This window comes from Pseudorasbora parva, chromosome 1 (assembly GCF_024679245.1).
Source record: "Pseudorasbora parva isolate DD20220531a chromosome 1, ASM2467924v1, whole genome shotgun sequence".
In the NCBI taxonomy this organism is placed as follows: domain Eukaryota; kingdom Metazoa; phylum Chordata; class Actinopteri; order Cypriniformes; family Gobionidae; genus Pseudorasbora; species Pseudorasbora parva.
Genome location: NC_090172.1, coordinates 49435433 through 49449379, shown reverse-complemented (window position 1 = coordinate 49449379; position 13947 = coordinate 49435433). Strand labels below are relative to the sequence as shown.

The window sequence follows — 13947 nt, the reverse complement described above, 5'->3', positions numbered from 1 at the left end:
GTGTGTGTGTGTGTGTGGACGCTGAGGGGTTGAGTCTCAAGAGTTTCTCTACTGCAACTCCTCATGATTTCCTTAACCCTTTTCCTCATACAATACGTCCCGAATGAGATTCTGCAACATGAATAAATAGACTAGCTAGATCGAAAAATATCGTTATTTTAAATTTTATTGTATCACTTTAAATTGTTATTGTGGTATATGCTTACATTGGTCGCACATATTGCCCCTCTTTCATGCTGGAGAACGAGCAAGGGTTAATAAAAACATTTCAACCAGTGGTTGATTCTCAAGCTTTTTGACTCCAAAAGGTTTTATCGACAACGATATTTGAAGCCATGACTTTTCCAGTTGTTTATCATTTAGTGTATAAGGTTTAAGGATACGAAGAAGGGAAAATAAAATAAATAAATTATACACTTGAGTGTTTTTGTCTTGTATCTTTTCTTTCTTTCTTTCTTTTTAATATTTCTCTTGTTTTTGTGTATTGCCTTGTACAGCTCTTTGGTCAGGCCTGATTGTTTTAAATGTGCATATATATATATATATATATATATATATATATATATATATATATATATATATTTTTTTTTTTTTTTTTAAACCAATAGAATAAGGTGTTGCATAATGAAATGCATATTTATTATACAAATGCCCGTGGAGAATAAGTTTGTATTTAGATTACATTTTCCAGGACTATTAATCAAACAAAAGGAGAATAAGATTGTATTTACATTACATTTTTCAGGACTATAAATCACCCAAAATTAGGCCATCATGTATCACTTTTTGTGGGGTTAATTATAGAAATATTTATAGAAATATCTTAATTATATAGAAATATATTGTTTTGTTGTTTTATGCTTGTTTTGTTTTATTTTAAATAATTGTGAGGCCTCTTTGGAAGTTTTCTGGGGCCCCCTAGTGGACCCCGGGCCCCTGCTTAAGAACCACTGCTTTAAGCCAACTGGTTTAGCAGGTTTAAGATGACCAGCAAATTTGAGAAGATCAGTTAAAGTGTTCAAAACCCCTCTAAAACCAGCCTGACCAGGTTGGAAGTCCAGTTAATATCAGCAAAATATAAGGCTGCTGGCTTAAGATGCTTTTTTGCAGAAGGGTAAGTAAAAGCTTTATATTTATGTGGAACGTTTCATTTTTATTTATATAGTCCTTTAAAAAATTACATTAAAGACACACCTGCAGATTCACAAAATCTTAAGAACTGTTACAACATTTCTTATGATGTCGTAAGCTTAGAGTCTAAATTACTAAATTACACTAAATTACTCAGCTACCATTTCCGCCTGGATTTGGCCTACCCAAATTGAAAAGCCTCCCATACACACATACTAAGTTCAAAATGTTGGTGTCATTTTATAGGAAACCCTTCGAAGTTACATAAAACACAGCTAAAAGTCATAAACATGTAAGTATAGGTTGTCTAAAGTATACTCCCCCCCCCCCCCCAAAAAAAAGTAGGCGCTTTTTGATTTTTTTTATAATAAATTCATTTCTGAAAGTGTGTAACTCAGGCCCTGTGTGCTCTAGAACTGTTTGGGGTGTTTCCAGCATGTATAATTAATTTAATGACACTGGGATATTGCATTTATATCACTGTATATGGTGGGTGGAGGGTGGTGGAGGGGAGTAGCAGGGGAGGGGGAGGGGAAAATGGGGGGGGGGGTGTCCTACCTTCAGACCCATTTGAGTAAATCTTGCATACATAACACAGACAATCTTCTTTTTTCAACTATTTTCTGGAATTCAGTGGAAATAGCCCAAACTGTCTGCAGGTTCCTAGAGCTCACAGGGCCTGAGTTACACACTTTAAAAAATGAATTTATAAAATAAATCCAAAAGCGCCTCCTTTTTTTGGGGGGGGGGGGGGGGGGTATTACAGCTTAGACAACCTATACTTACATGTTTATCACTTTTAGCAGTGTTTTATGCAACTTCGAAGGGTTTCCTATAAAACTTAGACCACTGTATGTGTGTATGGGAGGCTTTTCAATTTGGGTAGGCCAAAAAAAGTTTGGAAATCCCAAAAAATGGTCCTGGAGTTTAAGAGGTATAAGACCATTATTTCTTTTTCTTTTTTTTTCTGTCTTTAGTGTTTCGTTGGTGGTTCTTGCGAAGACTCCCATGTATGAAAGTTATTTTAAAAACCTACGAAATAAATTGCTGGTGGGTTTTTGGGCAGCGAGTTGTGTGGCTGAGAAGGACAAAATAACAAATCAGAGGATAAGTAAAATATATATGTTAAGGCCAAGGCAGAAAGATGACCTAAATAATCTGTCAACATCTGACTAAAAGAACTGAAGATGAAAGACTTTGAGTTTGTCTAATAAATTATGTTTATCACTTGTACTCTTCAGCTGTCTTGAAAATTCCAGTCGTCTTGAGATAAACGGTCCACAGTAAAAGTAAAGGGACTCGAAACTTCATTCCTCTCCACACACTGTAAATATATCTGCAGCCTTTCTGTTTCAGCCATAAACAGCAGGAGACGAGCATCGTGTGCGAGCCATTGCATATGTTTGTCTATACTAGGGTCTAGTGGAGATGGAACACAGATGTCTGATTTTGGTTGGTCAAGGCTCGTGGTCGGCCTGAGGAAACCGACGAGACCAGCGCTCACTCCTCAAGCACGGATCCTCGCTGGTCTTTACTATAGAAGTGCACCAAAAGAGGCGATGAGCATGAGAGACAGCAACTAATGGTTGGATCACTCATGTCTGCTACTGAATGATTTCTAGCAATGGCATTTAGTGCTGTCAACAGGAAGAAGACTTGTTTTTTGACAGAGGGGAAATTAAATCTAAAAAAACCTTTAAGAATAAAATGTTATATAAATCAGACAACAATATAAGCTATGTTTCACATGTTTAAAATCTTCCGAATATATAGGAATAGTTTGTATGAGTGATTCTGAACTGGAGATTTCATGGCTTAGCATCAGCCTTTAAAGATACATATTGTAATTGAAATCTACATATACGAATAGATAAAGTGTAATAAAATAAAGCACTTAAATGTGTGTTTTGAATGTTTTCTTTTTTACTAGTGTATATGGCATGGAAGCAAAACACCCCAAAATGACCTTTGCATGAAAAAAACTAGATTTTACCTGAATCATCTCGTCTTAGAGGGACAGTTTGCACATACACATAAAACATGAAATCATTTGCTTGAAATCGAGTGTTTTTCTCCATACAATGAAGGTCAATTGGGTCTAGTGTTGTTGGGTCTTACCTTTCATTGCATGGCCACCAGGGGCGTAGCTAGCAATTTTGGGCCCTATGAAAGAATATGAGGTTGGGCCCCCTACGGTACCAAACATACAGGCCAACCTATAGCGATCCAAATAATTGTTGGTTTTTGTTGGTTTAACTTAAAAAAGTAAGTAACCTGGTTGCCTTAAAATTTTGAGTTTATTGAAATAAAAAATTTGAGTTGATACAATGAAGGAAGTGTGTTTAATAAATAGAAACTCAAAATATTATTGTATCTGAACCACACTGTAAAATTTTTTGGTTGTTTTTTTGTTGGTTTAACTTAAAAAAGTAAGTAACCTGGTTGCCTTAAAATTTTGAGTTTATTGAAATTAAAAATTTGAGTTGATACAATGAAGGAAATTTGTTTAATAAATAGAAACTCAAAATATTTTTGTATCTGAACCACATAAAAAATTTGATAAATCATGAAAATAGCACTATTTGGCATGTTTCACTGCATCATCAGAAATAACACACACACAATTACCCAATATGCTTAAAAAAATCTTTTAATAATATTTTAATAAAGGTTGTCGAATCTCAAAAAAATTTCATTGTTTTAACTCAAAATTTCAATTTCAATGAACTCAAAATTTTAAGGCAACCAGGTAACTTTTTTTCTAAATAATTTTTTACAGTGCACATAATTTTTTTTTTATAAATAATGAAAATAGCACTATTTGGCATGTTTCACTGCATCATCAGAAATAAAACACACACAATTGGCCATTATGCTTACAAAATCTTTTAATAATATTTTAATAAAGGTTGTTGAATCTCAAAACAATTTCATTGTATTAACTCAAAATTGTAATTTCAATGAACTCAAAATTTTAAGGCAACCAGGTAACTTTTTTTCTAAATAATTTTTTACAGTGTGTGATCAAAGCAGAATTTATCATCATTACTCCAGTCTTCAGTGTCACATGATCCTTCACAAATCACTCATATATGATTCACTGATAATAATCATAAATGTTTGTTAATCATCAAATCCTCGTATTAGAATGATTTCTGAAGGATTATGTGACTCTCGAGACTGGAGTAATGATGATAAATTCTGCTTTGATCACAGGAATAAAATACTTTTTTATTCAAAAATTGATTACTCTGGTTGAATTATACATTAACAATTTATATTTCATTACTACTACTGTTACTACTAATAAAACCGGTCCCTGGGGGCCCCAAAAGTTCATGGGCCCTTAGAATCGTCCTAACTTCCCCCCCCCTTAGCTACGCGCCTGATGGGCACATTTTGAGACAATTTTTTTTAATATCTTGCGTGTTTTGTAGAAAGAAAATAAGTCTGGAACAACATGAGGGTGAGTAAATGATGACCGATTTGATGTTTTGGAGGGAACTAATCCTTTAATATAGCGTGACACACACTGGATCACATAACGGAGTTCAGATCACAGAGAAAATGTTGTGTTTTACATTTGACCTCATCTTGAAGATAGATAAGGGCTGATGCGGACATTCTTTGAAAACTCCATAAACCTGAACACACATCCCTGTTCTCCAGAGCAAGCATTTTGAATGTATTGTACTCATTTTAATTGAATTTATTTGGTCTTTTATAGTTTCCTTTCTCCGCTGGCTCCTTTATGAACCGTTTGATCACATGAATGCAAAAGGATTGCTCGCCATCCCTGTTGACTTAAGTCGCTGCGCTCCATTGCTTCGCTAAGCTAAAGTGATATGAATAGAAAATATATGAGTACATCATGAGGCCTGTTTAATGTAAGGAATTCCTTCATATGCGCCTGGCTCTTATTGTAGAGAATAAATCGATGCGTCATAGCTTGGGGAGAAGGGTGGGTGGGGGATTCTGGGAGATTTTCCAGAGCCCCCATGATCCATTTGACTCTATATATGTCAGCTCTGTTGCAATCACTTCTTCCCTTCTCTCTATTCCCCACTCCCCTTTTCTGCTATCTTTTTTCCGTGTGCACGTTTTTTCTCTCGCCGTCTCTCATTTTTGGCAGCGACGGCTCCTCAGACATTGGAACAAACACTTCTCCAGATGCGTATAACGAGGCCGGACTGAAAGCCATTGTGTCTTCACTGACACTGCAGCTGTGAAGTCAGCCCCCCTTGTGTATGAGAATATGTGTGTGTGCGGGAGAGAGAGAGTGAAAGAAAGAGCGTGTCTGGGAGGGGAGACTGATAGAGCGAGGCAGAGGGTCAAAGAATGAGTATGTGTGAGTTTGTGTGTGTCCCTGATTTTCAAGCTGTGGTCGCCAAGAGTGGGAGTGAGTGGGATGCAGGTTTTCGCTATAGCGCATTCCTGCCATGTTAGGTATCACTGCTTTGGGAGTATTAATGGGATGCAGTAAAATAGTCCTGCTTTTTACACACCCCGCAAAGCCCTTCGCACCCCTTTAGAGCAATCAGCTCCATCATAAAACAGCTCCAACAATACAGCATTCACTGTTTATCATTATTCAGACACACTTTATTATTGGTACTGACATATTGTTGAAAAATAATATACAGAATCTTTGGTCAAGAATGTGTCAGTGTGTTCTGGATGGTAGTAACTTCTAACGCTGATTTGTAGTCAGCTTTCCGCTTACCTAATATAATGGCTGTGGTTTGAGCGTCTGGATTGGGAGAGCAGATCTCATATCGGTTTAAACAGACAGCGTGCATGCAGCTGTTTTGTCTTTAAGGGGTCATTTTCAATGGGTGAGAAGGAGATTGATCTGCATGTACTTTATGACTCATTGTGTTAATGTTTAGGATGTGAAAGATTGTGTGGATGAAGATTAATGTCTGCTGTTTTCTGTCTTCATATCAGAGGTTGTCGCACAGATCAATGATTAGTTCTGCAAGGGTGAAGCTGGTCCAAGATCAGTTTAAACATGCATTGTCAATCAGATGCTGCAGATGCTCCAGGAGAGAATCGGAGCTCTCATAGCGCCCTCTGCTGGTCGCTCGCTGCATGTCACAAAACTCATCAAGAGAAGCCATTAAAGCGCCCACTGTCCAACCATTCAGACGGGCACTCTGAGAGAGTCTGCAGAGCTAAGGGAAAATGTTAGTCAAATAAAAGTAATGCAATTATTTTATAATGAAAATAGACTTTAGAGTGAGCACTTAAACGGATTGGCTCTTTCAAAGGAAGTAAGAGCTTATTTACACTTTTTAAAAAGTTTAATTCATATCTTTATAAACTTAAAACTATTGTGTTAGACAATGACCAGTATTATTGTAAAATGCAAAATGTAAAAAAAAGAGAGAGAAAAATGTATTAAATTCACTTCTAGGGTCTTAACATTTATAACATTTATACTTAACACAAATAACATTTCCCATTTACTTCTACTGAAACCACAATGCAAACAATTATTGTTAGCCCTGCTTTATTCAATGTATTCAATCATTTTGTTATAGGGTAAAACTTAAAAAAAAAAAGTTTTTTTACTTTTTGAATTTAAATGCTTAAAAAGATTGATTAGGGGTTTGTATAAAATAATATTTCCAGTATAAATGCATGTGCAAAGTTAAAACTGATGTCTATAAACTTCAAAGCTAGTGTCTTTGATGACGACTGGGATTATTGTAAAATGGGGTGAGTTGTATCAATATCACTTTAAACACTTAAAAATAAAAGGATTTATAAGACAAAACCTTTTCAGAAAGAAAATGTAATAATGATGGGTTTAAATTTGATTTGCGATTAAGGTTTCCCCGTTTACTACTGGGATGACAGTCCAAACTATTTTTAATCATTTTATGTATTTATTAAAAAATATTTTTAGAATACATTTTTTTTTATTTGTTGTTTCCTTATCTTTTTTAATTAAAATTGATTAGAAGTTGGTATAATAATAATACTTAACAAGTATTATTTGGTTTCCAGTATAAATGCATGTGGAAAATTTAAACTGATGTCCAAGTCTTAGGCAAACTTCCCCATAAACCCTAACTTACCTCAAAAGAGTTAAAGCCCTCTCACATCAAATTTGATAACATTAATGATAGCTTTAAAGTTTTAATAATGGTTCTATATAAAAGTGTTGGTTACAATATTACAACATTGCAATATTACAATATTGTGTTTCTCCCTTAAAATAACTAATTGCATTACTTAGTTAAAAAAAGTAATTAGTTAATAAAGTAACTTTTGCGTAAATGTTTCTCACCCGGACTGGGCTTGTTTTCACACATATACTGGTACATACATACATATATATATATATATATATATATATATATATATATATATATATATATGTATAGCAAAAAAGTTATATTTTGTGAATCGACCTCATCGAAGGTCAGCAGCAAGTACATAGTCAAAGTGCGATTAAATGCATAAAAATATTTGTTTTATTTAACATTTAATTATTGGAGGTTTGCATAGTATTCTGATTTTGCATCTCACTGATTTTATTCATTTTAAGGAATACTGAATCTTTTCTACTGAATAAGTAAGATTAGTAAATGCATGCTTATATTTACATTACATGTTCACACACAACGCCAATGCACTTACGATTTCTCTCAACATGGGGACGAGAGCTGTCAGTCAATAAATGGGAAAACAAAGTAACTTGTATTATTTATTTGAAAAAGTAACTCAGATATTTTGTTGTAAATGTAAACGTATTGTGATACTACGGAAGAGGATTAGGGCCACATAATGATAAAATAAGACATAAAAAAACATCTTGAGATTAAAGTCATTATAATGTGAGATTTAATTTGTTTAATTTAGAGAAAGATTAAAAACAGAGATGTTGAGGATAAAATAATTACATTTCGAGAATAAAGTCGTGTTTTGAAAAAGAAAGTCTAAATAAAATTGAGAATAAGTTGTATTTGGAGAAGAAAACTTGTACATTGTGCAGATTTTACTGTTTTTTTCTTCTAAAAAGACCCTGCTGCTTGCAAATTCTCTTTAAAGTTTGTATACTACTTATTATTCTTGTAATGACCTAAGGCTGATGTATTTCTTTGTTATTGTTATATAAGAAAGCCTAAAATATTGCCTGACTAAGTGATCCAACTCTGTCATTTCATCAGTATGCCATGAACACTGATCAATGCGTGTTTATTCTCTACATTGTATTTCTTATTTGCATTTAGATTTGCTCTAGATTTAACGAGTTTAATCTCATATTATAATGACTTTAATCTCGAGATGGTTTTATTATTTTTTACTATTGCTTGGCCCTAATCCTCTTCCGTATGTAACTTTACTAGTTACTGTAGTAATTACTTAAAAAGTAATCTGATTATGTAACTCAAGTTACTTGTAATGCACTACCCCCAACAGTGGCCTCTAAAGCCCCTTTCACACTGCGATTGTGACGTATAATGGCGAGCGATCTCAGCTTCAGCGCGGATAGTAAGTAGCTCCGTTGTCTCGACTTGTGTCCAGTTTGCACACATTTCTGCTTGTTTCATTTTAGTTTCTTTTGTATATGAACACTCTTTGCGTTTAAAACACCGACTAGCTCTTCTGGCACTGCAGGGTTGTATTATTGAAAAAACAAGCTCTAGGAGTCGCACGATAACTATGTACACGTTGCGGCATTAGTTTTGGCTTTTGTTCACACAGCACTCGTCCCGGATCGAACCCCACAATGTTACTAGGTCCCCGACCCGGGTTCAATTCGGTAATCAATTCCGGAACGTGGTTGCTTTCACACAGAAGGCGACCCGGCAATGTTCCGGGAATATTGCGGATCCGACGTGCAGTGTGAAAGGGGCTTAATTCTATGAGAAAAGCAATGTTTTTTATAGTTGTTGTGTGGACTTCCATATTCTCATGGAATTGTAACAGAACCTAACACTTTATAGTTATTGACCTAGGTGTGAACTGGGCCTTTAGACAAAAAAAGCTAAAAGTATTACAAACATACATGATCTCCTCAATTAGACAAATTCAGTCAGTGAAAACTGTAATATTCTTTACCTGTTGCTCAAGGTTTGTGTCTGGTAGATCAAAGTGAAGTGCTGAAGTCCCGTTCTGAGAGGCCGCTGCCCAGAGTAGAACACACTGCAGTTCCAGGACATGATGACTTTCTTCAGCACGTATCTTGATCACCCAAGGTTTAATGTCTTTCTGGGAGACAAATTCTGCTCCCTCAGATTGCTTACAGTTTAACAGTAAGCTGGAAGCATCGCATACAGAATGCTGAAGCACGCCTTCTGCAAAGTCGTTGGCAAATGTGTGTACCGATGATGTCGCTTTTATGGCGTCAAGTTCTGATTTATCGCTACAGCATCTGAAGGTTTTGGCTTTGAGGGAATTGGTTGAGTCTTTACACACTATGTTTGAATATCTTTCTTCTTCCCATGGCTGTGGTTCTGCTGCTTGGCCCGAAAGATGTGGCTGGTTTCCATGTTTAAACACACCCTGCCTTAGCTTAGCAAACGCTTGAACCACAGCGTTAATGATTAGCTCACTAGCTAAAACTTTCACCCCGTCCGTTGCAGGGAACAGCATGCTAGATCTTTTGTCTGGAACCATTGAGTATGATGTTGTTTCTTCCTTCAAAACCTTCTTTTCTCCTCTCGCCATCACCTCTGCTAGAGACGTTGTGAGAATTTCACTCGCTAGTCGATCAGAAATAGCCAACATGCGTTTCACACAACCCTCGTCCTTTACTCTTATCTCGTTTGTGGTAAGAGAATGAAGGATATCTGCAGATATTTGAGCTGCATAGTCAGTCAGCCTGGGAATGTCATTTTGGAGTCCACCATCATCAGCTTCTCTGTCCTTGTCTTCTTCTAGACCTTCGTTTCGACAACACTCCAGTGAAAGCGAGCGCATCAGCTTCACCATGAAGTCAGCGGACGTGTCCGTCATTTGGTTCTCCAATAAGGGTTGCATGTGGTCTTTGGGGGTCGGAGGAGGGGGTGAAGGAAGAAACTCTTTAGCAAGTCCTCCCTTTAGCTTCCTTGTGAAACTGGCTCGACTCCTCATCATCTCTGGAAGTAAAGGTGTGCTTGGGGGAGCATCAGGGTAGTCGAGAGACCCCAGACTGGCCATGCTTTTCAAGGAAGTGGCATATACTGTGGTCAGCATGTCATCAAATTCCTCCATCTTGTCTGTTTCCATTTCAAATGAATTTTTATCACAGTTGTAGCCTGAGGAGCACAGAACTGATGCATGTTCACAGGTCTCCTCCATAACCCCTTTATCATTTATATTTTTGGATGAAGGACCATCAGAGTGATGCTGCCTCTCCATCTCTTCAAGTGCTTTACAAAAGACTTTTAAAGTTAACTCTTCAGCTAGCATCTCAACGTCATCCTTTCTCACTTTGACAGATTCACTTGGGTCTCTGATCCTCACAGCTGAATCTATAATAGCTTTGGCTGTAATATTAGCAAAGTGTTGAATGGGCTCTATGTTCTCTTCTAATGTTGCATCCAGTAAACGGCTGTATGTTTCCAACGTGTGTTTGATTGACGACGGGTTGAATGCTGGTTGTGGGTATGAAACATTGTCGATTACTATCTGAGTAGAGTCCTGAAAAAGGTCATAACAGAAAAATGAAGACTTGACTTTCATCAGATAAAGTTGCACTTTATACAGCAGACATACTTTTTATCAGCTAGACAGCTGCCTTTTCTGTATGATGATTGTTAAAAAATTGCAAACAAAACTTAGAAGAGAAGGAACATTTATTTTCAGCATTTTAATATACTTATACTGTATTATACTATACTAAAATTTCTGTACTTACATCAGAGTGAGCAGATTCTGAGGTGGTGACTAGATCACACAGTTTAAATGAGCTGCAAATCCACTCCTCATCAATCATCTGAAAAAGAGATCGGAACAAGATATAATTTAGAGATGCACAATATGTAAGCATGGTTATCTGTATTTGTTGCTATCAATTACATTTGCATATATAATTACATACCTATTTTAACATTATTGACCTTTATCGTCATCTAATACTCACTTAAAGTTAATTTAAAATGTAAACAAGGCAAGGCTTAGTGTAGTCTCTGACTAAAATACATGTTTGAGCAGGTTTAACTGAAAGCAACTTGCACATACATACCTTAAAATAGTGTTTAAAAACTTGATCAAAATAGTCAGTGGTATTGTTTTATCTCAAGATGTCCTACCTCAGAGAAATGGGCATGTAAAGATGCGGAAAAGCAGAAGAGAGGGTGGGAAGAGGGGAGACAGTAATTGGATAAAAATAGTTCATTCTCATTGAAAATGTGGAGGAAAAACTCAGAAACTGCTGACGTACATGCGTACTGTCCCGCAGTGGCAGCCAATCATCACCCAAATTAATTTGTATACCTCACTTTTCAAACAGAAGACCGAATAGCTCCGGGGAAAAAAAAATCACCTTTCCCTTAATAAAGAAATATGAGTGCTGCTGTTTTTTCAATATGTGCAACCTGTACATATCTGTTAACATCTCAGAAAAATGTGTTTTAGGGTTTTGTGACCCCTTAATAACACTATTAAAAGTAATCTTTAGCAAATAATCTCACAACAATGAACATACCATTTCATACTGTAAATTTGTTAAACAGTTATAATTTTGTGATACCTACTTTTAGATTCAAAGCATTTAATTGACTAAATTTTGTGATTTATTTTAATGTATCTGGACAAAATATAATGCACTTTTTTATTATTGGTTAGTGGCCATAACATTTAATAATTATTGCCTTATCGCTGTCAGACAGAATTGTAATATCAGTGCCCTTAATATATAATTTCTGAGCATGATATACTTTGTATCTCAGGACAACAGTCTGACAGAAGCACATTGATATTCCAGTGCAGGGTTGCCTAATAATGTGCATGGAGACATAACCTGCATAATTCTGCATAAACTCTTTTTCTAACACAAGGGATTTTCAAGTGAACTTGACGGTCATGATTCTTTGGAGGTAGATCTCCAAGAGCAGAATTGAGCAATCCTCTTGGGGTACATGATATTCTACAATTATTGCCTAAGTCCTGAAATCCAATGTGTGATGGTTTGATTGGCGCCCATCTCACCCCATAAACACTTCATTTCATCCAAGGATTCTGGCTATCAGATTTACTGTTTTAGCTTGGAAAGTGTTTGCCTAGTAGATCCTGAGTGCTGAACATTTGATAATGGTGATATTAGAAGTGAGGAATGAAAATAAGCAAAGTAAAATAAATTTAAAATCATAGATATGACCAACTAAATTAACCCAAGAACAACGAAAGAAAAACATGTATCAATTGAGCAGAAAAAGAACTGGAAACCACAAGTGATCACCACGAATGTCTGTTACAGGAACTAAGTCACGTGACTGACAGGAAAAGATGGTGGGTGATGATAGTCGCTGGAAGAAAAAAAAAAACTTGTTTCCATTTATATTTTCCTGCTGACTTTGATTTAATAATTAAGGCAATTATACTGGGCAAAACATGATTCTGGATCATGAGGCAACCTTTAACCCAATGCAGTGTATTAAGAGAAACGGAAAAGAGGCTTATGCTTCAACGTCAGTTCAAGCTTTGACAAGCATCAGCTCAGCCTAACACTTTGTGTGAGCGCCCACATATTTATTTGATTTGCTACAACACACGCATAACCTGTTAGCTGCAGTCGGTTCAGGTTAGATTATCAGTACATTTAAAGAGAATTGGAAATAAAAGGTCTCCTGGGAAGTGCTGTGATGGACGTCACCTTGAAAAGTCTTTGGTTTTCTAATCTTTTGTTTATGTTTCGTCATACTTTTATGTTTTTAATAAGGATGTGAAACACTCATAGGAGATTTTCTGATGAAACACAGATGATGGAGATTTTCTAAGGAGTAATAAAATGAGAGTGTAATTGTTCTGGTCTAAGGAAATGCAATGGTATTTGATATCAAATGCCCCATTAAACATAGAAAGTTTTGGTGTTAAATTAAATTTCATGGTATTGCTAAAAGATAATGAGAAGTAAATGCATATGAGGCACACTTACAGATCAAAGCTGGAGACAGATTGCTGCTTACACATCTAAGTAATCAGGTGTAACTGAATGTCAAATGTCACGTAACATAGATTTAAAAGGTTACATTGAGATTTTCACCTCTCAAGCTTACTTCTAAGATACAATCGAATTCATCTTGCTGAATGAAAATTGAGAGCAAAGCAGGAGGTCCAACTTTTAAAGTAAAGTAGTAAAAGATAAAAGGGCATATAATTTCTGCCAATACGTATGGGGAAAATCAGTTCTGCAAAAAATACATTAATAATAATATAAGTGATGGTAATTAACTAAATACACTAAATCACCTCTTCAAGCATTGGGGAAAATATTAGTTTTCTTTACCTTGTTGAAGGAAATCAGCCAAACAAGTTCGGCTTGACAGACTTGAGAATGTTAGTGATGGGGCCACAGGCAGTGTGCAGACTTCCTGTGTGAAACGGGCATGTATGTCTGTGTGGGTGGGTGGCTGGGTGTGGTTTCATTGTAAAGACAATAATATCAGCAACATTCAACATAAACGAAGCTTATAAACATTATTGAAACATTTTATCTAAATAAACAGAACCCCTGTTGTTGTCATTACCAAGCACATTCCCTCCAACGTCACTCAGGAGTCAAGGAACGCGAGCTCTCTTCCTATTGGTTGCTAGGGTGTTTTTGAAAATTCTATTGTCCCGCCCCTTAACAACGGCATCATAGCTCGACGCTCATTGGCC

At 36.0% G+C, this 13947-nt stretch overlaps 1 protein-coding gene across 2 annotated transcripts; it reads right to left on the bottom strand.

The window, feature by feature from the left end:
- Positions 1-5208: 5208 nt before the first annotated feature.
- si:dkey-171c9.3 (uncharacterized) lies at positions 5209-13844 on the bottom strand. Of its 2 annotated transcripts, XM_067451818.1 has the most exons (5): positions 13815-13844; positions 13574-13658; positions 10985-11062; positions 9205-10767; positions 5209-6305 (listed from the first exon to the last, which is right to left on the bottom strand). In XM_067451818.1, the coding sequence occupies exons 3-5, from the start codon at positions 11060-11062 to the stop codon at positions 6132-6134; spliced, it is 1815 nt and encodes a 604-aa protein (XP_067307919.1). In that variant the 5' UTR covers positions 13574-13658; positions 13815-13844; the 3' UTR covers positions 5209-6131. The 2 variants fall into 2 exon arrangements, with proteins under 2 accessions (XP_067307919.1, XP_067307912.1); XM_067451811.1 differs by lacking the exon at positions 13815-13844 and having other exon boundaries at positions 13574-13813.
- Positions 13845-13947: the final 103 nt, after the last annotated feature.

Bases quoted from the DNA above. Each gene is read 5' to 3' on its own strand.
- si:dkey-171c9.3 (XM_067451818.1), bottom strand. From the start codon at position 11,062: ATGATTGATGAGGAGTGGATTTGCAGCTCATTTAAACTGTGTGATCTA. The intron at 10,768-10,984 runs GTAAGTACAGAA...GACCTTTTTCAG, and splicing joins CAGAATCTGCTCACTCTGAT to GACTCTACTCAGATAGTAAT. The intron at 6,306-9,204 runs GTAAAGAATATT...ATTTTCCCTTAG, and splicing joins ACACAAACCTTGAGCAACAG to CTCTGCAGACTCTCTCAGAG.